Raw genomic sequence first — 23004 nt, 5'->3', positions numbered from 1 at the left:
GGCCAGCCAGAGGTGGTATTTGCCGGCTTTCCGAACTACTCAAAATTTCCGCTACCGGTTCTCCAGAACTTGTCAGAACCTGCTGGATTTCACCCCTGCTTTGGTTTTAAGAGAAAACTCCTGAGATTATCATGGTTAGCCTACGAAACAAATACCATAGTTGGATTATAAAATAAATAAGAGTAAATATGGAATTTGGTTTTTCAGTAGGGAGGGAAAGCTTCATTTTTAGATACTGTCTTAACTAACTGGACTTCGTACTCTCTTAGTCCTAACAGACCTATCATAGCTTCTGAGAAATGTAATGTGGACTTGTGTGTGTTTGCACATAGTCACTATTTCAGATTTGATTTCAAAACAATTCAGAGCACACGGAGGCACCAAGATAGAACCTGTCTACTACTTTTCCTAAGATTGCGAAGCTGCTTTTCTTATGTTCTTAGGAAAAGAGGTGGCTGCTTTAAAGAACTTCAGACAGGTTCTAGCTTGTGCCTCCACACTGTCCCACAGCATCTTTTAGGAATCAAATCAGAAGTGGTCATACCTTTAGGTATGTGTACATTTTCTGAAGCATTGGTTCCAGCCATGACATACAAATTTGTTTGGCATGACATTTTATGTGGCCCTGACAAAGAGCTTTGCGACTCATGATGAGAAGAATGAAGAATTTAAAGGCTGGATGAGGATGGTGAGAGATTTATGCATCCGATTCTTTATTATTCATGAAAGGAAAGACCATCTGTGAGTGAAAAAAACGAAGAACCCTCCCTACCAATGAAAAAGATACAGCTGTACTGTCTAGGTCAGTGATAGCTAATCTTTTTCTTGTGTGCCGGAAGCGCGTTTGCGCATGTGTGACAGCGTGCACCGGCACCCATAATGCAATGCGCCCACCTGCCCGTGCGCTCCCCCCATGCGTGTGCAACTCCCCCGCCCAACGTTTTGGGCCTAGCAGGCCTCCCTGCAGACTCCTGGGCCCAAACATAGGCCGTGGTGGGGATGTGCTGCACCCCCCCATGCTCCATTTTTGGCCTAGCAGGCCTCCCAGGCCCAAAAATGGGGTGTGGGGGTGGTGCACTGCACCCCCACACCTTGTTTTGGGCCTAGAGGGCCTCCCTGCAGCCTCCTGGGCCCAAAAATGTCTCCTGCATGCGCCACCCCCCCTGGTATATTCCAAAAAACAGCTGGCCGGCGGGAGGCATGCCGCGAATGCGCGATGGAGCTAACTTGCCCGCAGAGAGGGCTCTGCATGCCAGCTGTGGCACATGCGCCATAGATTTGCCATCACGGGTCTAGGTCAAATTCAGTCCAGATGTTTCAGGCTCAGAAGAAGGTGCAACAGAATGCTTAATGCATGCCGTAAAGGCCATAGTCTTTCTGCATCCTCAGGCAGCATCAAACATCTGCCACAGATGATGATGTCTTTCAATTTATAGCTCACATTTAGAATACAACACATAGAAATGGAAAATAGTCTCCTGTTCCGGTTGTACTTACGATGGAACTTGGTTCTTGCCTCAAATCAGCTTGGGCTTTTTCTCCAAGACCTCTTTTCTGAGAGTTTAGACAGGAGGTCTCAAATTTTTTTTATAAGTAAAATTGGTTCCTCAACTTGAGATAGCAGGCTTTCTGCCTACCATACAAGATGAAAGAGAGAAGGCATCCAGCTGTATTTTATATCTGGCAGTGAAGTTTGTTCTGTTTCAGAACTGGCCGTGGAGATAACAAACTGCATTAAATTGTGGAATTCTCTGCTCCTAATTTACGTAGACATTTACTTCACAGAGAGCGTAAATTTCATCCCATGCTTTAATTTTAACTCAACAATTTCTACTGTACAGATGTTCTTTCTGTATATAGTAAAATACACAATTGAGTTTTAAATTGATAGTATTCTGTACTAGTTTTCATACAATATTCCCAGAAGAGTGGAAAATAATTTTATACAAACACATTATTATAGCTAGAGGTTTCAAATATCCTTTTTCTTGTGTGTGTGCCTTCAAGTACATCCTGCCTCCTGGCAGTTGCTTAGGCAAAGTCCCTACAGTTTTCTGGGTAACATTTTCAGTTTTCAGATGGGCTTTGCCACAGCCTTTTTTGTAAGACTAAGAGAAAGCGACTGGCCCAAAATCTCTCGGAGAGACTTTACAATAAAGGTCTCCTGCTACATAGCCTCGTGCTTCTAACTTCTACACCAAACTGGCTCTTTTTTTTAAAAAAAACCCTACAAATGTGTATATTTAGTGAGCCTAAGTAGAATCTAAAGAATATTCACTCTGCCCCAAATACTCTTTATTGTTTTTACTACTGTCCATTGTTTTAGCTTTCCTTGCTGCTTCTCCTAAACCAGCTTGTAATCAGTTATTCTAAGAAATAATATCAACAACTTGGAGAAATTGTCTTTAGAAATAAGTGGATGGTAGGGCATCGCAGGGCATAGAGAACCACAAGAAGGAAAGAAGTCAAAAATAGAGACAGAAGGAGCCAGAGAAAATACCGAAAATGGATAGAATGACACCGAGAGAAAATTCAATTCTGAAAGAAATGTGTGTGGGGGGGGCTGAACACCCTTTCCCACTTTCAAATTTTGAATGAAAGAAGATGCATATATAATTGGTTGAATACATGGGTGGATGTACCAAGGGAAAATATGGAAGAAAATTGTAAAGGTGTAAGCAGAACTAACGTTTTATTAACTGTAAACACCAAAAAAGAGTGAATGAAAGGCTTGGAAATTAGTTCCTTCTGATGTTTTATAGGTTCCATCCCGTGTCACCCCATTGTCTCCCTTTAGGCAAAATTTGTTTTTTTTCAGAGGAGGGATAATGACATATTGCTTTTTCATGTAAGAAGTCAGTATCATCTTCAAAGGGTCAGTCTACAAAGCAGAAAGAAGTACATGGGCCATAATTTAGTAGCTATTATTCTTTTAAATTACAAGGGTAATTGTTTAGACACTTCAACTTACATCCTTATGCCTTATTCCATCTGGTAACTATAACAGAAACCATACCTTCATGTATTGAAAGGCTAATACCAAAGAGCATGGATTTTTGTATAAAATTTCTCCCTTCAGATTCAAAACATCTGCTGTCATCAACTCCAAAGGAGGGATGATCTATGTGAGATCAACATCATTGCTTTATAATTATCAGATATCAGAATTTCATTTACCTTCCCCAGTCTGATACTATAGATGAGATGGCACATATCCTGTTTCCCCCAAAATAAGACATCCCCTGATAATAAGCCCAATCGGGCTTTTGAGGGCATGGCAATAAGGCCAAGCGCTTATTTCAGGGTTCAAAAAAATATAAGACAGGGTCTTATTTTCGGGGAAACATGGTAGTTCCCATGATGCCTAACAGTAAGGTTGGGGATTTAAGGTTGGGGGATGCAATCTCTACAGAAAAATGTACTGTGTTTCCCCAAAAATAAACCAGGTCTTATTTTCTCTTGGGCCTCCCGTGTCTGGTCGCCCCTCCAGCCCACCGCCACTTGGCTTTCCCACAACCCATTCAGTGCATCCGGATCACCTGCCTTCCCCCCTCTGCTTCCACCTGCTGCTTGCACAGATACTCAACTCACCTGTGCTGCGTGGACTGCAGCCAGACACTGTTGGCCCGCACAAGCTCACCGCCTATGCTGGCCATGCCCAACCCCCTTCACTAGGGCTTGTTTTTGGGGTTGGGCTTATATTAGTCATGTAAAAACAGGTTGGGGCTTATTTTTGGGGTAGGTCGTATTTTCAGGGAAACACGGTATGTATGTATTAAATTTATATCCCCCTCCCATTATCGCACTATCTAAATAGAAGCAGAAATAGAAAGCAGAAGCCAAACAGGACACACCCAGCCCAACTACTTAAAGCTTCAATCCTATGCAACTATTTATTTATTTAAGTCGAATGATAGTCTAGTGTTTTATGGGAATATTAGAAAGGCAAATGCATTCTTAAATTTTGGCAAAGAGTTTTTCATAAACCCCAATCACAAACTAGCAACATCAATACTAGTATAAATTTTTTGGTTGGGGAACAAGGCCATCATGTTCTGTAGTCCCATCTCTACAAGGAAGTTGATTCCAGGAAGAACCTGTAGATGATTAAACAGATTAGTCACTACTCTTCCCTATGGAACTAGAGTTAAATCCCTTTTCACCATGAATCAGACAAACACAATCAGTCCCAAATCCCACTAAGCTTCTCGCCCTTAATTTATAGTGTTACCACTGCTTACATGAACTATTTTTCACTCTGGAGATCAATTTGTGGTAGATACAGTGGGACACATTTCCTATCTGATATTTGCTACTTAACACAACACCTCAATGACAGAAGCTCTTATGTTTAATATTCTATTTTCCCCCGAGATAATACACTTGCAACTTTAGAACTGCTTGCAGTACAAAGCAGTTATGAAATTGCACTTCCGTGGTTCCTTGCTAATGCATTTGTCTTAAGGTTTAACTTTATCCTTATACCAGAAAACGAGCCATCCGTATAAACAGTTATGTGCACTCTGCTGCAGAGGAAAAATGGGCTATTTGTTTTAATGAAAGATAAAAGAGTCTTGGTCTTTAATTGTGAGTGTAACTCTCTAGAAAGTGTGGGCAATTTTGAACCTTTCCATCTACTTTAAACCCATGTGGGGTAACATAGAGAATGCATAGCTAATGGAGCTGGGGAAGAAGCTAAAATATTGGATGGATGTGAAAGATAGGGAGACTCTGCCAAGGAATTATATCCCTTGTCTGGCAAAGGAAGGGAGATGGGGGAAGTGACTAAAGTCTGAATTCTAAATGCATGAGAAGCAAACTTCCTAAAGAAGATCTCTTATCTAGGAAGTTAAAAGGATGACAAAAACAGGAAGTATCTCCTGAGCTACTTTAGGATGGAACTACAGTACCTTTCTATGGTAATCATAGAGATTACCATTACAGCAGGCTGTGGGGTTCAAGTAAATAAATCCTAGAATTAATTTCAACTTTTGGATCAGTTGACTTTTATATACAAATTACTGATTTAAAATGTTAAAGAGGCTGGTAAGACCCCCAAGTCCAGCAACCTGTTAAATTCATATCCTTTGCTATATCTACTGCTCCAGTAAGCAAGATTAACTCTACTTTCCTGTGACTTGAGTTCTCACATATTTGTAATTTTATGATCATCACAACTTAAAACCATGATGGACAAACTCCATTATGATCATAAGTCAAGGACTGCATTTATACATATATTAAAATGGGAGGAGGAAGGCATGTTGTATATGTTCGCCACCTTGATGTATTTGTAAAAATAATAAAGGCAGACATAAAGAAAGAAATAAAATTAAAATTAGTAAGAGAGAAGGGAGATCTTTGAATTTCTTCTTTGCCTCCATCCCGTTTTTATTTATTTATTTTATTTATGTAATTTATATGCCGCCCTTCTCCCATAGGACTCAGGGCGGCTTACAAAACAAAACAAAGAATTACATAAACAGATTAAAATCAATTAAAAATTAAATTAAAATCAATTAAAAATTATTTAAAATTGTTTGAAGTCACCCCTACGGATTCAGCCCATTTGGTGGAAAAGCCACATCTTCAATTCGCGGCAGAAGGAGAGGAGGTCCGGAGCTATCCTGAGGCCGGTGGGCAGCCCATTCCAGGGGGTCGGTGCTCCCACAGAGAACGCTCTCCCCCTGGGGGCCGCCAGCCGACACTGTCTGGCTGACGGCACCCTGAGGCCTGCTCTTTGTGAGCGCACCAGACGGTGGGAGGAAGGCTGCAGATACCCCGGGCCTAAACCATGTTTTCTTCTTTCTTCCTTTCAGGTTCTTTCCTGACCCTATTTTTCTTAGGCAGTAGTTTTTTCCCTATATTGTAACGGACAGTGTGTATATATACTTCATTTACTATAGCCACAGCTGGCTTAATTCAGAACAGGCAAATACAAATACTCAAGAGAGCAACTGCCATCCAGACTATGGTTGAATGCCAGTCACTGTTTCCTGAAATAGGGACATGATCACTTCAGCCTGTCATTTTGTGTGCATGTGACCAAGAAATCACTTGTCTCAGGCTGGATTGTTCTGGGATAAAACACACATACATACACACAAACACATGCCGTGTACATAATCAGTGAGAAACAGTGGCAGAATAATAGCTGCAAATAAATAAAATTGTTTATCCACATCACCAGACCAGCACAAATATATCTTACCATAATAGGAACATCATATGGCAGTGCAATGGTCCAGCTAATTTAGCATCCCTTTGCGGCCAGCTGCCAGGATCACACGATTATTTTTAAAAAGTGCTTGACATACCCGGATGGACAATTACTGAATAATCTGCATGAAAATGGAAGTTACTTTCTAATTCTTACCATCAGTAAATTGTTATTCTGTGCTTTAAAAGAGGGGAAATTTTATTTCCCTTTTATTTCCCTTGAACAAAAAGGATTCTCATCCCATCTAATGTAGCCACAGATGGTCTCAATAGCCATAAAAATGTCTGCTTTTTTCTCCCAAACGTACTAAACTCTTGGCCTTGGCAATATCTTAGGATAATGAATTCCATATGGTAATTATATATTGTGTGATTTTCTTTTTTTAAAAGAAATTTGCTGCCTTTCAATACCATTGGATTACCCTTTCATTTTACATTTTCAGAAGGGCCGGTAGTAGCTTCTTTCCTACTAGAGCATGTCATCATTTATTTTAAATATTATGACCATTTCATATTCACCATCTCATTCCATCTCTCAGAAGGATCTACCCTATTATTATTCTGACATTTGCAAGGCTGAATAGATAATATAACATGCATTCTTCTGACAAGCTAAATCTCTATTAGGTATAATCTCACCTGTTATATATGCCAACATTCACTAGATTCAAAAGCAGAGAAAATAAATTTGGAAGGAGAAAAAAGCACTATTGATATGACTCAAGCAAATTTAAGGATTTATTTTGTTTCAGACTATGCATATGCCCCCAATATTATTTGAAACCGATGGTATTGGCATCTCACCTCAGTTACCCAGTTTGCTAACACCAGAGTAAACACCTGTTTACTTTTTAATTATCACTGATGCTATAAGGCTGTGATGGCAAACCTATGGCATGCGTGCCAGAGGTGGCACACAGTGCCTTCTCTGATGACACGTGAGCCATCGCCCCAGTTCAGCTCTGCTGCACATGCGTGTGCACCTCTCTGAGCTGGTTTTCGGGTCTCTGCCACGCATACACGGGGGGGGCATGTGCGGGGGCATGCACTCATGCGCATGGGGGGATTGGGGCGCATGCAGGGGGCTGCGCCACATTGCATTTTGGGGGGTTCGGGCACGCACACACGTTTGCTTACGTGCACTCTTTAGGCACTCAGTTCGGAAAAGGTTAGCCATCACTGCTATAAGGCAATAATTGGAAGAAACAGATGTATAAAGAAGTTGCAATGGTGCTCCAAAGAGCTACATTGTACTGAAATAAAAAGTACTTCCTGGAGAAAGGCTTATTTCATTAAAAATAACTTTACAGATGAAAAACATATTGAAAACTTTTTCATGGAGTTTAGTCAAACAAACTTCATCTTTGCCAGGATATAAAATTATAAAGTTTTCAAATATCTTATTAGAAAAATATTTCAAAGTAAAGCAGGACTACAATCCTGCCAATTAGAATTAAAGAGTCAGACTTACATTTAAGTGGGCAATTTGTAATTGGCCGTTCTCCATGTTGGTTGGGGAATTCTGGGAGTTGAAGTCCACACTTCTTAAATTTACTGAGGTTGAGAAACACTGCTCTAAAATGTAAGAACAGATCTTAGACATCCTTTCAAGTACTAGAAAATGCAATTATATTTCACTCCTCCCTCTTTTCAATATGCCCAATTCCTTCCATCTCCCTTTGTGAAATTTATTTCTTAATACTCTGATTTTTATACCCTATAACTCAGTGGTAAAGTCCAAATTTTTTTACTACTGGTTCTGTGGGCGTGGCTTGGTGGGCGTCATGTGGCTTGATGGGCATGGCAGGGGAAGGATATGCAGAATCTCCATTCCCACCCCACTCCAGGGGAAGGATACTGCAAAATCCCCATTCCCTCTCCATTCCTGGGAGAAGGATATTGTAAAATCTCCATTCCCACCCAACTCTGGGGACAGCCAGAGGTGGTATTTGCTGGTTCTCTGAACTACTCAAAATTTCCGCTACCGGTTCTCCGAACTGCTCAAAATTTCTGCTACTGGTTCTCCAGAACCTGCTGGATTTCACCCCTGCTATAGCTCTTCTTTGAAATTGTTGTAATGTGTCTCAATCTTCCTTTAAAGTATGGTTGCCCAGAACAGGACTCAATACTGGAGTTGGGGGATAAGCACTTGAAAAGTGCTTGAGACCCAAATATGATGATTAAATTTTAAAGTCAACATTCAGATGAAATCAGTTTTTTTTTACTAGTACTTAGTAAAAAATACTAGTAAAGTACTAGTAAAAAGATGGAAAGTCAATTAGAAAACACTCATGGACAATTGGTTTTATATATGGTAACCACAGCACAGCTACCGTATTACAGATAGTTCTTGACTTACAATAGTTTAGTGACCCTTGAAGTTACAACAGCACTGAAAATCTTATAATCATTTTTCACAATTGTGACTGTTATAGCATCTCTGTGATCATGTGATCAAAATTCAGCCACTTAGCAACTGGCATGTATTTATGATGGTTGCAGAGTCCCGTGGTCATGTGATTACCTTTTGCAACCTTCTGACGAGCAAAGTCAATGGGGAAGCCACATTTACTGAACAACCATGCTACTAATTCAGCTGAAGTGATTCATTTACTAACAGTGGCAAGAAAGGTTGGGGTAAAATGCACTTCACAACTCTTTTGCTGAACAAATGAAATTTTAGGCTCAATTGTGGTTATATGTCGAGAGTTACCTGCATACAGAAGTACCCTTAATGGAGGAACGGGTTGTAAAGATGGCGGAGCTTGCAGAAATGGCTAAAATGAATTTTATTAAAAAAAAAAAAAGTTATTTTTGTAAAAAAAAGGAACTTGTTTATGAACTTTTTACTGAAATTGAATAAAACGAATAAAACTAATTCTTTTTATTCAATCTGGGGGGGGGTTAAGGGAAGAAAGGAATCATGATATTGGTAAAGTGGAAATGGAAATTACCATAATTGTAACTGCTGCAAAGAAGCTTTAGATTTTTTTCCCTTGACCTTTGTTGTCTCTCATTTTTCTTTTGTTCTTATTTTTTTTCTTTCCTTTTCCTTTTCCTTTTTCTGTTTCCATAATCCTTTAATCTTTTAATGAAATATTAAAAAATTTAAATAAAAATTATATACAAAAAACAAAGAGATGGGGAGATAACCAAGGCAGAATATAATGGATTATATTTTTATTTTGGAAACTAGATTTTTAATGGTACAAGATTTGGCTACAGGGGAGGGGGGAGGCTGCAATCATATCACAGTGTTCATTTTTGCACAATGTGCATTTGATCTGATGTATTTGCCTCTGTTAAATTTCATTGTTACTTCCAGCCCATTTCTTAAACTTGTAATATCATTTGAATGCAGCTTAAAAACCAACTGTGCCCATTTTTGCAGCCAAACCATACTACAAAGAGAATATGAATACAGGTAGTCCTTGACTTACAACAAGTTTATTTAGTGACCAAAGTTACGCCGACACTGAAAAAATTACTTATGATTTTTCACACTTATGACCTTTCCAGCATCACCATGATCATGTGATCAAAATTCAACTGGTTCATATTTGTGTCCCAAGGTCATGTGATCAGCTTTTGCGACCTTCTGATAAGCAAAGTCAATGGGGAAGCCAGATTCACTTAACAACCGTGTTACTAATTTATCAACTGCAATGATTTACTTAACAACTGTAGCAACAAAGATCGTAAAATGGGGCAAAACTCACTTAACAAATGTCTCACTTAACAGAAATTTTGGACTCAATTGTGGTCGTAAGTTGAAGACTACCTGTGGTTGACTATTCTAAAATCCTTCTTAGAACGACTGTTACCTAGTCAGGTCTGCTCCACGTTATAGTTATGCATTTTATTTCACTTTCCTAACTGAATACCTCTGCACTTGTCTTTTATTTTTTATTTATTTGTTTTTATTTGCCATCTATTTTTGACTCATCAAGATCATTTTAGCTATTAGATATTCTATCCACTTTTATCTCATCTACCAAACATGTGACTATCCTTGCCACCTCTGCATCTACATTATTAACATAAATATGGAAGATCTCAACTTTGTGTCATCTCATGGGATAGCTCCCCAATTTGGTGAAGAATTCTTGAGCACCGTCCTTCACCTATAATTGTTATGCCCGGTTAAGATGTTATTTAATAGTCATATCATCCAGGTCATGTGTAACGGACAGGCTTGCTAATCAGAATGTCATGGGGCATTCTCTCAGGTGCTTTGCATTTTGTCTACAACTTATCCATAGTCTAAGGAAAGGAGAGAAGATTAAGTCTGGCAAAACTTGTGCTTGACAACTTCAGATGTCTGTTAATCACTTCATTGTTCTCCAAGTGCATACTGATTAATTACTTTACTGCTCTGGAATCTTCTAGGAATCAATATAGGATTGATTGGCCTGTAGTCCCAGGGTCATTGTTTCCCCCTGGGCAGGATGTTTGTTGTCCAATAGTCATGTTGTACTTTGCCCATTTCCCACAATTTGTCAAAGATAATGGAGACTATTATCAACACTGCAAAATTGAGTGTTTTTTTTTAAAAAAGTATAATTTGTCAAGCAACCCAATGGAAGAATCTGTACAGTAATATAGTAGTTTTCATCAAGTTGAGCTTGGCTCCTGGTAACTTAAATGGACATATCTATTTAGTTTTCTTCACATAAAGACAAGTACTTTCTTACTGCTTTCTTCTGGATTGTTTGTGTGTGTTTTTAATTTTTAATCTGAATTAACCTCATAGATTTACTTCAGAAAACATGTACTCATTTTTCTAGTTCAAAGTCTTCTCAGCAGTGTCAAATATTGACCTTTCTGGGTTTAGAGGAATGTTGATTTTTCAAAAGACTTAACACAATTTTACACTGATTATCTGGAGGAGAACTAAGGCACAAATTGAAACCCTGGAGCATTATTTTCAATCAATTAAAAAAAAAGCACCCCTTAAACATATTTAAAATTCAGATGTACACTACAATAAAAGGAAAAAAAATTCAAAATTATTTTTTTTAAAGAATCAAACTTCGCTGCATTGAAGCTACTATAAACAAGTAAATTGCTTTCGAGAAAATAGTTCCTGGAGTAAAGTGTTTACTCCAGTAGGAACAAACAAGCTTTACAGGAAATTCAGATCTCTGAATATAGGTAAAAATTGTATATTTTAACAGTGATGGAACTTTTAATTCTCACATTTGCAGAGTTGAGCACCAGACCACAACACAGCAGTATAAAGCGCTGAAATCCACTTCAATCAACGAATGAATTTCGGCTCTCGCTACTTGACGGTTGAATACTTTTATTTCCTATTTAGACTTCTTACGCCCCCAGAGTTCACTTCAATCGGTACAAAAGGAAACACTATCCAAGCTTCGCGTTGGGCGATCCCATCTTGGATTATAATCCGCAAGGAGGTGCGGGGGGGGGGGGGGGAAGGGGATCCCTAAAGTGGAAAAAGAAAAGATCAAAAAAAAAATTAATCTACCTTTTATCCACTTTCCCGACCGTAGTTGTATAAAACACAGTTGGCTAATTATTGCAAACGGAGCGAGAGGATGAGCGCAGAATGTAGTTCAAAAACAAGGTAAAATGCGAAGACAATTCAAAGGAGGAAAATAAAGACGTTGCAAATGTCAGGTTAATTTTTTAAAAAATAAAAAATAAAAAATAAAAGCCCGGCGGAAGCAGCGAGGACGACTTCGGACCTCGTGCAATTTTTGCAGTTCCATTTCTAAGCAGTCGAGAATCCTGGAATCAAGTTGCTTTTTTTTTTTTTTTTACATCCAGGCAAGAACCAGCGGGCTTCAGCAACGCCGTTCACACGGTTGCTCCGTATCTAAACAGGCACGTTTACTTGAAAAGTGAATCCCAATGAATTTCTGCGCGGACTGGCATCCGGAGACCCTTTTTTTCCACCCATATTGCAAAGCCGGGGCCGCCACGTGCTGTCCGGGAGCCGAAGCTCAGCCAGTCCCTTCGTTCCCTTTTGCCGACAAGAGCTCCGCCTTTCCTGCTCCGCAGCCATAGAAATCCCGCATCGCGCCGGCCCCGCCCACCGCGAGCTCCGCCATTGGCAGCCCCGAAAAAAAAGGCGGAGCCAGGCTGTTGTTATGATAAAGAGCGGCTCCGCCTCCGCCTCGTGGGCGAAGAGCTTCGCCGAGCCGGCTCCTTGTTTTGTCTCGCGCTCAGCAATCTCTCTCTTTAAACGGCTCTCGGGGAAACCTCATTTACATCCCCGGCCCCGCCTTTTTCCTCCAGGGCTCGTGCGGCCGCTTAAAAAAAAAAAAAAAAAAAAAGTTAGCTGCCAGGCTCCGCCCCTTGCTCTACTCGAAAGACGTCCGGTCCCCTTCTCGCCCATCCACCCCCTCGCCCCCCCCTTCTCCCCAGGATTAAGAGGCTTGATCTAAGGCCGAGCTGGTCCTCCTCAAGAGTCGAAGATCCCTGTTCCTCACGACGCCCCGCCCCTCGGATCCCAACCCCGCCCCTTTCCTCCTCCGCTCGCGCCCCTCCCCTCTCCCCCCCCTCCCGCGGAGCCCCATCTGTTTCTCCGGCGTCGAATGCTTATCGGAGCGCGCGCTTGTTTTTTAAACCGTTGCCTGGACCAGGCAACAGTTGCAGCGGCGGCGAGCTGAGGCCAAAGGGACGTGCGGGTGGGGGGGGGGAAGGAATAGAAGAGATGGGTCTTTGCGGCGGCAGCCCCCGCCGAGAGCAGCGCCGCCTTCGCCTGCCCTAGAGACCCCCCAAGCGAGCGGGGAGGAGGAGCGGAGGGTGAGGAGGCGCCAACCCGGAGGAACCCCATGCCGAGAAGCGGGCGCGGAGCGGGCAGCCGTGGCCGCTGAGGGGGGAAAAGAGGACAGTTCGGTCGCAGGAAGGGAGGAGGAGAGCATCTCGCGCCGTCGGCCCGGAGCGAGATGTGTCCGGAGGAGGACGGAGGCTGCGGCGACGGAGCGGGAGGGGTCTCCACAGCTGCGGCGGCGGCGGCGGCAGCAGCGACTATTACTTCAGCCGCGATCGGAGGAGCGGAGGGCTCGACGACGGCCAGCGCCGCCGGGTCGGCCGCGGAGACGAGCGCCCTGAGCGAGCTCCGCTCCTGGTGGGAAGTGCCGGCCATCGCTCACTTCTGCTCGCTCTTCAGGACCGCTTTCCGCCTGCCGGACTTCGAGATTGAGGTGAGTTCGGCGACCTCCTCAAGGGGGAAGGGAGCGCGGCCAGAACCGGGCGCGTGTTCGGGTAAGGAGCGGCCGGTCCGCAGAGCGACCCCGCCGGCCTCTGGTCCCGAAGGAGAAGCGAGAGGGCAGGACAATACTTTCAGCCCTTCTCGGCGCAAGGCGTGGAGTGGGGGTGGGGGGGTGGGGGGGCTCTTGAAGCGCCTGCCCGTCTGTCCCCACGCCGCACGGTGGGGGAGGGGAGGGTCAGGATCGCGGACATTTCCACCCCCTCCCCCACCGTGCGGCGTGGGGACAGACGGGTAGGTAGGTAGATAGGTAGGGCTTCTCCTCCTAAAAGTTGTGGTCTTCTTTTTCTTCGGGAGGATTTTTTTTTGGGGGGGGGGACGTCTTTTTTTAAAAAAGTGGTGCCGCCGAGGCTGTTCGGGGATTGTGGCTTCGGTGTGAACAATGACAAGAGGGTAGCCGAAAGCCCCACCGAAGGAGGTGGGGGGAGGGGAGGGTGCCTTGCTCCCGAGAAAACGTGCGGAAACACTGACCTGCGAAACGCTATAAAGTGGGCAAGTCGTTTTATGGCAGCCGGATGGAGAAAGGGAAGCCTCATCTCGGAGATACGGAGTAGGGCCAAACAATAGTAGTTCTTCTGTTTTGTGTTACAGTATCGCTTTTTTTTTTTTCTTTCTTTCTTTAAAGCTTATTTCTTGGTTGGGAGAGGTTTTTGATCCTATCGGTTCTCCCCCCCCCCTCCACTCCCCCGCCAATGAAGTGTCACAGTTGGCGAGGAGGATCCTTTCTTTATAACCCCAAGGGATCCTTATTTGTTCGGAGCCAGGATGTGTGGGAGCGATGTGGAGACTTCAGCCGCCTTTTGAAAAGCAAAGTAATGCCTCTGTGTGTGTGTGTATCTTGATTATCTCTTCTTTATCAGTTCACTGAGCAAGCTGTAGAGAGGAGGAGAGTGGCTCTGATTCTAAAGTCTTCCATTTTGCTGTCCTTGCTCTTTTTTAAAGTTTTGCTACCAGGTATTTAAAAGGAGGCTTCCATTTCAAAGACAGAAGTTTCCATCTTATCTCTCTGGGGGCCTGAGATCAGTCCAAGGGTTTGAAAAGAGTTTGCTTTGCTTCCATTATTCCTGCAGGGAAAAGATGGGCAAGAGGGAGGGGAGTTTTGTTTCTCCATCCGTGCTAGGGTGGTGTTTATAAGCTCCCTCCAGGTTTTGTGACAATCAAGCTGTAGGCTTTGTGGCCATTGAGCAGGCGGTGTGTTTCTCCTCCTTTTCTCTTCTTTTAAGGTTCTCTGGAGTTTAGACTTCATTTTCATAGGAAAGCAGCACATTGAAATAAATTCATTCAGCTGAAGTTGGGAAATCTGCTTAGCTAATAAGATGGATAAACAAAATTATTGTAATAGTGAATTACTGCAAATTTTACATTGGATAAGTTACTCTTACCAATTACTTTTTTTCTAAAAAAAAAAACCCTCTGAAATTTTGTCTGTTTATCCAACATTACTATTCCAGGGTTCAGAAAGGGTGTTTTTCCAGCATTGCTCAGTTGTTTGTCCAGAATACAGCCTTAAAAATATAATACTGTGCACTTAATTTGACTCTAGAAAGTATATGAGCTTGAGGCAGTGGTTTTATTTTATTTGTTGCACAATTTTAACAATACCAAAAGTAATTAGGTCAAATGGAAGAATATGACCAGGATATGTGTATGCAGACCTCCCAGAGGCCTTGTGTCATTTTCCAAGATCTTAAGTAGCTTAGGCCAATGTGATTAAACCTGAGTTTACCATCTGTTTATAACAGATGCAATAACTTTAGTGTCGCATTTTCTTTTCAACTTTTAAAATGTGTATGATAAGATCCTGTTAGGCTCTCTTCATACCTTAAGACAAACTTAGTGAAATGTAAACATACTTATATAATTGCTATTTTAACAAAGCTATTCATTAGACTACCATTATACTGTATGTACCCTGTGTATAGCATTTGGAATAAAGATAATTACTTCCCTAAAGGTTGTTTAAAATGGTAGCTTTACTAGAGACTCAGATCTGTGATCTATAGAAAAAATATTCTTAGCTGAATGATAAGGAAAGCAACATCGAAAGTTGAAGCTGAGTTACCTTGTTTCTGCACATAATGAAGATATTCAGAGGTGTGGTTTTTTTTGTAACTTTCCCTAGTTGTGTGTTATCAGGCATAGGCTATTTATAAAAGCTACAATACATTCTGATGTTTAGTTATAGGGGCACACGTATTTATATGTCCCTGCTGAAATGTGTTTGAGCAGCACATGTGTACACTAATAGTAAGCTACTTTTAAAAATTTAGCGCAGGGAATAAAATATAGTGTTAGAATTCTATTAGCACACTATTTTTCTGTCTAATTTTAAAATCAGTCAAATCTATTTTGTCTTGTAACCTATGTAAGTGTGATTGACGTAGTCAGACTCAGTAGTAAGGTATAGTTAATGATTGTGAGTATAATGTCTTGCTGTGTATTTTGAATGTAGATACAAGGATGTATGTTCAGGTTTAATTTTATTGTGGCCTTAAATATTAGTTTTGGCTTGAGTTCATCTTTGGTGAGTTAAATATTGCTGTGACATGTTTGTAATTTTCAAAGGTAGTCTAAATCTTCTTTCCCAAGATACTGAGTACAGCAGGATGTGAGAATTCCTACAACCCCTTTAACAGGATGTGAATGTAGAGGGAGGAGAGAATCCCTTATGCAGTGCTAAATTTCTGAAAGAGTAAATTATCTTCCAGTGATAGTACTCCTTAGCAAAAAGAGCTCCTCCTTCACCTATTGATGTGGACCCTTAAAAGAAATTTCCCTGCCCAACCATATGAAGCAGGGGGAAAGATCTTGAATTTACAATGATAAAAGGCAATTGTACTAGCCTTTCCCCTTTGGAGGCTGAAATGGCATCTGGTTTGTTTCACAAATAAGTCAGTTTGGATTCTAGTTCCTCAACTTCCATACCAAGTGGGAACATTTAAAGTGGTCTAGAGGGATTATGCATTTCAGAGGGAGATGAGGAAGGAAGATTTGTGATGCACCTCTTCTGTTTTTATTTGATTCTCTTTTAATAAAAACATACCTACAGATCTATATTTGCTTATATTGAATATAATATTTTTAAAATAAGAGCTCTGTGAAATAGCTGTTATTAATGAAACTAGCTTGAGACAAAGTAATGAATAGAAGTTTTATGCTGGTTTTCTATATTGAAATATATTGGGGTAATATAAGAGAATGATGATTTGAAAAGAGGGTGCTAGGAGAATTCAGGAGAATTTTCCTTCCTGGAAAATATATAGATGGAACAAGCGTACAAATACTTGGAAAGTAGTGGAGTGAAGGACTGAATTACTGTTGGAAGATTGTCAGGCTAAAGCTTCACATTATCACTTGATCAATTAACATCTTTATGTGATCCATCATGATTTATATGTTGAAGATGCAAAGACTTGCATTTTTTTTGTTAAGGATCAGTATAGTGAAAAACTACATATGTTTTTACAATATTGTTATTTGCTTCAAGAACTTCAACTGTGTATAATGTTATTTCATTATACAACTCTTATTTCATGGTTACAAGTTCTAAAAAATAAACATTTTTTATTGAACAATTTGAATATATACCTTATCAGGGAAATAAATGTAATATGGGTAATCCTCAATTTATAACCATTCATTTAGTGACCATTCAAAGTTACAACAGCACTGAAAAAAGTGACATGACTAGTTTTCACACTTACAACCTTGCAGCATCCCCACGGTCACATGATCAAAATTCAGATGCTTGGGAACTGGTTCATATTTATGATTCATTGCAGTGTTCTGTGGCCAGAGGATCATTTTTTGTGACCTTCTGACAAGCAGAGCCAGGTTCACTTAACAACTGCAATACTTTGCTTAACAATTGTGACAAGAATGGTCATAAAATGGGACAAAATTCACTTAATTGTCTCACTTCACAACAGAAATTTTGGGCTCAATTGTTGTAAGTTGAGGACTACCTGTATAAGATTTTTTTTCATTGTGACATGTATTCAAGAGTTTTAAGCAACTTCAATGTTTTTTTACTTTTTGTAAATTTCAATATTATCAGAAGAAACATTGATTTAATTATATATTAAGATATGTTATTTTCATATAAATTTTGATTAATGATCAGTTGTCAACCTATATTCTTGAGATGGAGGACACATCATTTATGTGCACAATTTCTTCTCAACAAATATCTATGATTCATAGTTTTTCTATATGTGATATGTATATTGATTTATAAGAGATTTTGATCATGCTGTTCCACAGCTTAAGAATGTTAGGAAGATGCATGGGAAGTTTTACAATAAAAGCAATCAATGTGGACAATTATAACCTAGCCATGCACATTCTTACTTGTTGATAATTTGAGGTGGTTTTAGATTATGGGCATTGCTAAATACTACTAAGAGGTTTCTAGTATTTGTGTAGGCTTAAAGTGCTTCCTGATTTGTTTGTCCAGCCTAGGAGTGTTATCTTCAGAATTGTACCTTTTGAACTCAGGGCTTAGAAATTCAGTACCTGGACATTTCCAGAATGTTTTGCCCATGTATGTATGCTGTTTTTCTGAATTCCTAATTTGTATTCTGTGGAATTTACCCTCACATAATCAGCATGAATTTTATACTAGTTTCCAGAGCACATACTTGATAAATTATGCAGGACAATGATGGTAATCTCACAATCTTCTTTTGCTATTGTTTTCATTAGGTTTTTTAGTATTGTGAAACAAAAATAGCATGGTCTGCAGTCTGATCTGATCCCATGCATCTTTCTCAGAAAAGTGCCTTATTTCTTGATTCTTATACCTCATACTGCTATCTTGGATTAAATAGCAACCTTTCAACTACACCAAAAAAGGGAGCCATAGGAACCCCCCCAATTCATATTAATATATCCACAATTTTTTATCAGAAGAAAGCATTTTTTAAAGATGGACAATTTTTAATCCTTAAATTTTAAAGATGGGCAATTGCCTTGTCAAACGATGATCAATTTTAACATTTATTTTGTAGATTTATGATGAGAGAGTTAAGCAAATATACTTTTATGTCTTGTTTCCATATATCAGAGTGGAAGCAGAGGGGCAGCAATATGGAGGTGGTTTACCTTCCACCTTTTTTGGCTTTACCGGTTGAGTGTACAATCCTAAGATTCCCTGTTTGTCTTCTTTCCAAGCACCAACCATACTTGACCTTGCTTAGCTTCCAAGCCCAGACAAGGTTAGCCAGCTGTTGCTGTTTACTGAATGAGCCAACCCATCTTTTGATGTTCCACTTTTAAACATCTGACTTGTCCTGCCAAGTATAATATAATGAGCTTGACTCTTCCAGAATTAACCTGAAGCTCTACAATCACTGCTTGCTAGGAATGCTGGAAGTTACATCTGGGCATAACTGCAGTGTTTCAGTTTAGGAAAAATAGATAATATAAAAAAAAGGGATAAGCAAAAAGCAAGCTAGTTTGTATATATAGCAATAGAAATGCAAAACAGTTAGGTTAAAATGTTGCAACCATCACCTACCCTAATATACTTAAGTGTTGCAGTATTTTTTTTCCAGAAAATATGAGCTTGAAAAGAATAATGCACAAATAGTGTATTTCACATCAGCTGTTGGTAGCATATGCATATAGTAATTTAGATGTCTTTGAAGTCTTTTGCCAATTTTTAAAAACACTTAATTTATTTCTAATTCTAAATGTCAGTATGAAAGGAAAGTATATCTGTCACATTTCTTTGCAGTCGTAAGACACAAAGGACTTTTTTTTTAAAAAAATCTGGGTTTGACTTTATAAGTTTTGCCCCAGTTGGGATGATTACTAGTGGTCTCTATACTGATATGCTTCACTGTTCGTTTTAGAGAAGAAACTTGACATCGATTTTCATCTGTGCTGTCCAGGTTTTTGTCCTTTTCATTCTCAGTCCACAACATTATGCTTTCTAGACTAGAAGATGGTGATCTTTCCAGATGTGTACTTCATCCACCAGCTGGATATCTCAGAATGTGTGAAGCAGATGTCCTTTTTTTCTTTTCCTGGACTACCCTTTAAAGACAGGCTGAAGAAGGGGAATGGATTTACGAAGCTGGTTGGCTTAAATAAAGCAGTGCATCCATCAGACAAGGCTCTGGGTATTGTTATGGGAAGAAAATGTTGAACAGCCAAGCCCCCATGCTGGCTTTAGCAGAGGCAGCTGCCTCACGCGACTCAGGATCCCTTTTTTCAAAACATCGCAGCTGTGGGTTTGGAGGGGAGGAGGTGGTTCAGCTCTGACCAGGTCAAAAGTTCAGTGGGACATGAGAGAGATGCATGTGCAAAAAGAATATTGCACATTAAAAAAATATTAGATATTTCAGAACATTCCCAGAAGAAACCCAGGCATTGAATACTTCAGAATTTCAAGGATATTTAAGATATACAGGTAGTAACATCATAATCAAGATGAGAAAATAGGAATGATGTATGGGATTGTCAGAAACAGGGAGGGTTTTTTTTTTTGGAAAACCAGTAAATATTTTTTTTAAAAAATGGCCATTAGTGATATCATTTCAGTGATTGATTGCCTCTATTACTTGTACCTAATTTTAAAGGCTATGCCTTCCTAATTTGCAAAAATTTGTATATGCACCTGAGTTTTTGTTTGCCTCCGGCAACCTTTTTACTTTATTTTTTACTTTATATTGTCCTACTGGCCTATTTAGTTTTTCTTGACTTGTACAGTATTAGAACAACTCTTTATCATCTTAATATGACAATATCAACAGGAATTGTATGTTCAATATTAGCAAGTTTATAGAAGTATTAGTGTTTTGAAATAGACTCTGTAAAAGCATGAAGTGTTATTCTCAGTTGCTAGTTACCCCTATATAAAGAAAGAAAGTCTAAACTGAAAATCATAAAATGAAAGTGTGTTAGTTGTGTTTCCTGAAGAGTCAAAGTATGCTGGATAGGAATGGTATGATCTGCTTATTATGACAGCAGATACTACATTAATACCATGTATATTTTACTATGATATGCTAATTATTGTGTTTTTTTCAACTATGTAGGCTGCTTCAAGTCATTCTGGAGTAAGTCTACCTTCTAATTCTAATAAATAAATCCAACACCTGTAATTTGAAGGTACAGATTTCTTGCTGCTAATAGGAAAAGAACACACATTTGGTGCTTTTTTTTGGTATACATTATGATGACTTATGAGTTTAGAACCAGAATGTCCTGCACAACTGATTGATTTCTAATATTATCTGATTGGCTGCTATATTATAAGGCACATTTGTGTGTGTTTACCTTCTTTTGCAGAGAGTGGCTTTTCATCCTACGTTAACTGAATTTCAGTTAGAGATCACTAGTCTATAGCATATTACAAAATAAGCAAGTGTATTAACCACTGATACTACCATAATTTGTAAATACTACATGAGATAATACAGAATTAACACTTTGAATTGTTCTAAGGCTTAATTTCTGGACCCATAGTTTTTAGTAGGCTTCTTGCTGGTAAATTCCCCCAATGAGGTTTTTTTTTTTTTTTTTGTTCCATTGTGTATGTAGGAGATAGGAAATATTGTAAATTTAAGAATGCTTGGATAATGTTCTTCAGACATAAACCCTTGTTAAGTAGATGGAACAATTGTTATTGTATTAGTCTAGACTGGTAGTCTAAGAAATAGCAAAGAACCTGCATTCTCCCCCTCCCCCAATTCTTTTTGTAACCACTAAGCCTTTGTTAAACACCACAGCTGAAACTTTTTACCATAGTTTCCCTTTATTTTGTGGTGAAATATACAGACTAAAGAAACCAGCACAGTTCAGAAATCCAAAACGCATGTCCCAAAGACAGTTATAGCCAATACTGGTCCATGTCCATGTGCATCAGCTCGTCTTATTTTGCATCAGTGTCTCATCTTGGTTTTCCATTCAAACCAGAGGTGGTTTTCAGCCGATTTGCACCGCTTTGCCCAAATGGTTGGCAGAAATTTGGCCAAGGTCGTTGAACTGGTAGTGATGGCTGGCCGGCCACACCCCCGAACCGGTCCCCCGGTTACAGCTTGCTCACCCTGCCCGCCATCTTCATCAACGCCATGTTCTATGCGCATGCGCATCCCATTGCCTTGCAAGTCCAATGGGATGTGCATGTGCGAAGAATATGGTGGCGACAGCAGCAGCTTTTTCCGCGACCTCTGGTACTTTTCGGCAGTCTGTGGCCAGCCGCTGCCTCTTTGAGAGCCGCTTTGTGGCTGCGGTGGCTGGCTGGAGGCCACCAAAAACTGGTCAGCTTGCCTTCCGGACTCTGGACCAGCTGTCACAGAAGGTAAGCAGCCCGAACAGAGGCGGTGGTGGAGGGAGTGGGGCTAGGGCCGGGGCCACTAAAGGAGGGGAAACGGGGGTGACTGGTGAATGGAGGGTGGGGGGTAGATAGGTGGAAATTCCAAAAATTTTCCTACCTTTTCCTGTTGGTGTGACTAGGTGGGGTGTTTGTGTGTCATGTGACTGAGTGGGCGTGAGTGACGTCAAGTTGACCATGCCCACTCAGTCACATGCCCCCCCACCTAGCCACACCCACCAAACCGGCAGTGAAAATTTTTGAAACCCACCACTGATTCAAACAATGTGTGTAGTCTTTCATCACAAAAGAGTTTCCTTGGATTATGTGGAACTACACACTACTAGGCAGTAGTTGGAAGCACAGAAATATGCAACAATTGACAAGAATGCTATCATAGTGGGCTTTTATTAAATACTCCATAATATATTTTATTTTACTTTGCTAGCTTGAAGCTGAACCAGAGAGGTTTTTCATTTGTGAATGGAGCATCTTGTATAGTTTGCAGGAGTATACTGTCTATTGCAGCCTTTCCCAAGCTGTGTACCTCCTTAGGGAGGTGCAGGCAGAGTCCATGGAGGTGAAGAAACTTTTAGTTATATTATTACAATAAAACCATTTTTCACAAAGTTTCATTGGATTACAGGTAATCCTCAATTTACAACCACAATTGAGCCCAAAATTTGGGTAGCTAAGTGAGAGTTTTTAAGTGAATGTTGCCCCATTTTACGACCCTTCTTGCCACAGTTGTTAAGTGAATCATTGCAGTTGTTTAGTAACACGGTTGTTAAGTGAATCTGGCTTCCCCATTGGCTTTGCTTGTCAGAAGGTCGCAAAAGGTGATCACCTGGCCCCAGCCTGCAACTGTCATAAATATGAACCAATTGCTGAGCACCTGAATTTTAATCATGTGACCATGGGGATGCTGCAATGATTGTAAATATGAAAAACAGTCACAAGTTACTTTTTTTGATGCTCTTGTAACTTTGGACAGTTACTAAATGAATGGCTGTCAGTTGAGGATTATCTGTATTCCATTTATTTCCATGATAAGGTATATAAAGGACCCCCAAAACAGATTTTTTAATTTACCATTTCATAACAGGAACCTATTGAATTAAAACCATTGAGGTTAGGCAGAAAATGTGGAAGAAAGGGTGATTGTCCCTTATCTTTTTGGTATATGGAACAAGCAGAGAGGGAGAGAATTGGAGTTAGGAAATTT

General features: G+C 40.2%; 2 protein-coding genes across 3 annotated transcripts in view; one reads left to right on the top strand and one right to left on the bottom strand.

Moving 5' to 3' along the window:
• The window catches only part of ADA2 (adenosine deaminase 2), a 54477-nt gene extending 46687 nt beyond the window's left edge, over positions 1-7790 (bottom strand). The window contains exon 1 of the mRNA XM_060694454.2: positions 7691-7790. The gene's annotated coding sequence lies outside the window, so the exon portion shown is untranslated. The remainder of the gene's footprint in view (positions 1-7690) is intronic.
• A 4574-nt stretch (positions 7791-12364) lies between these two features.
• CECR2 (CECR2 histone acetyl-lysine reader) overlaps positions 12365-23004 on the top strand; it is a 108349-nt gene continuing 97709 nt past the window's right edge. Inside the window, exon 1 of one of the 2 annotated variants that reach the window (XM_034403707.3) lies at positions 12365-13394. In XM_034403707.3, the coding sequence (XP_034259598.2) occupies positions 13137-13394 (258 nt within the window). In that variant the 5' untranslated portion in view covers positions 12365-13136. The remainder of the gene's footprint in view (positions 13395-23004) is intronic. The other variant, XM_087873090.1, reaches the window with a different exon arrangement.

The sequence above is a fragment of the Pantherophis guttatus genome, chromosome 7 (assembly GCF_059756535.1).
Source record: "Pantherophis guttatus breed Tessera chromosome 7, ASM5975653v1, whole genome shotgun sequence".
Classification (NCBI taxonomy): Eukaryota; Metazoa; Chordata; class Lepidosauria; order Squamata; family Colubridae; genus Pantherophis; species Pantherophis guttatus.
The sequence above is the reverse complement of the archived record's forward strand: the minus strand, read 5'-3'. Positions and strand labels throughout refer to the sequence as shown.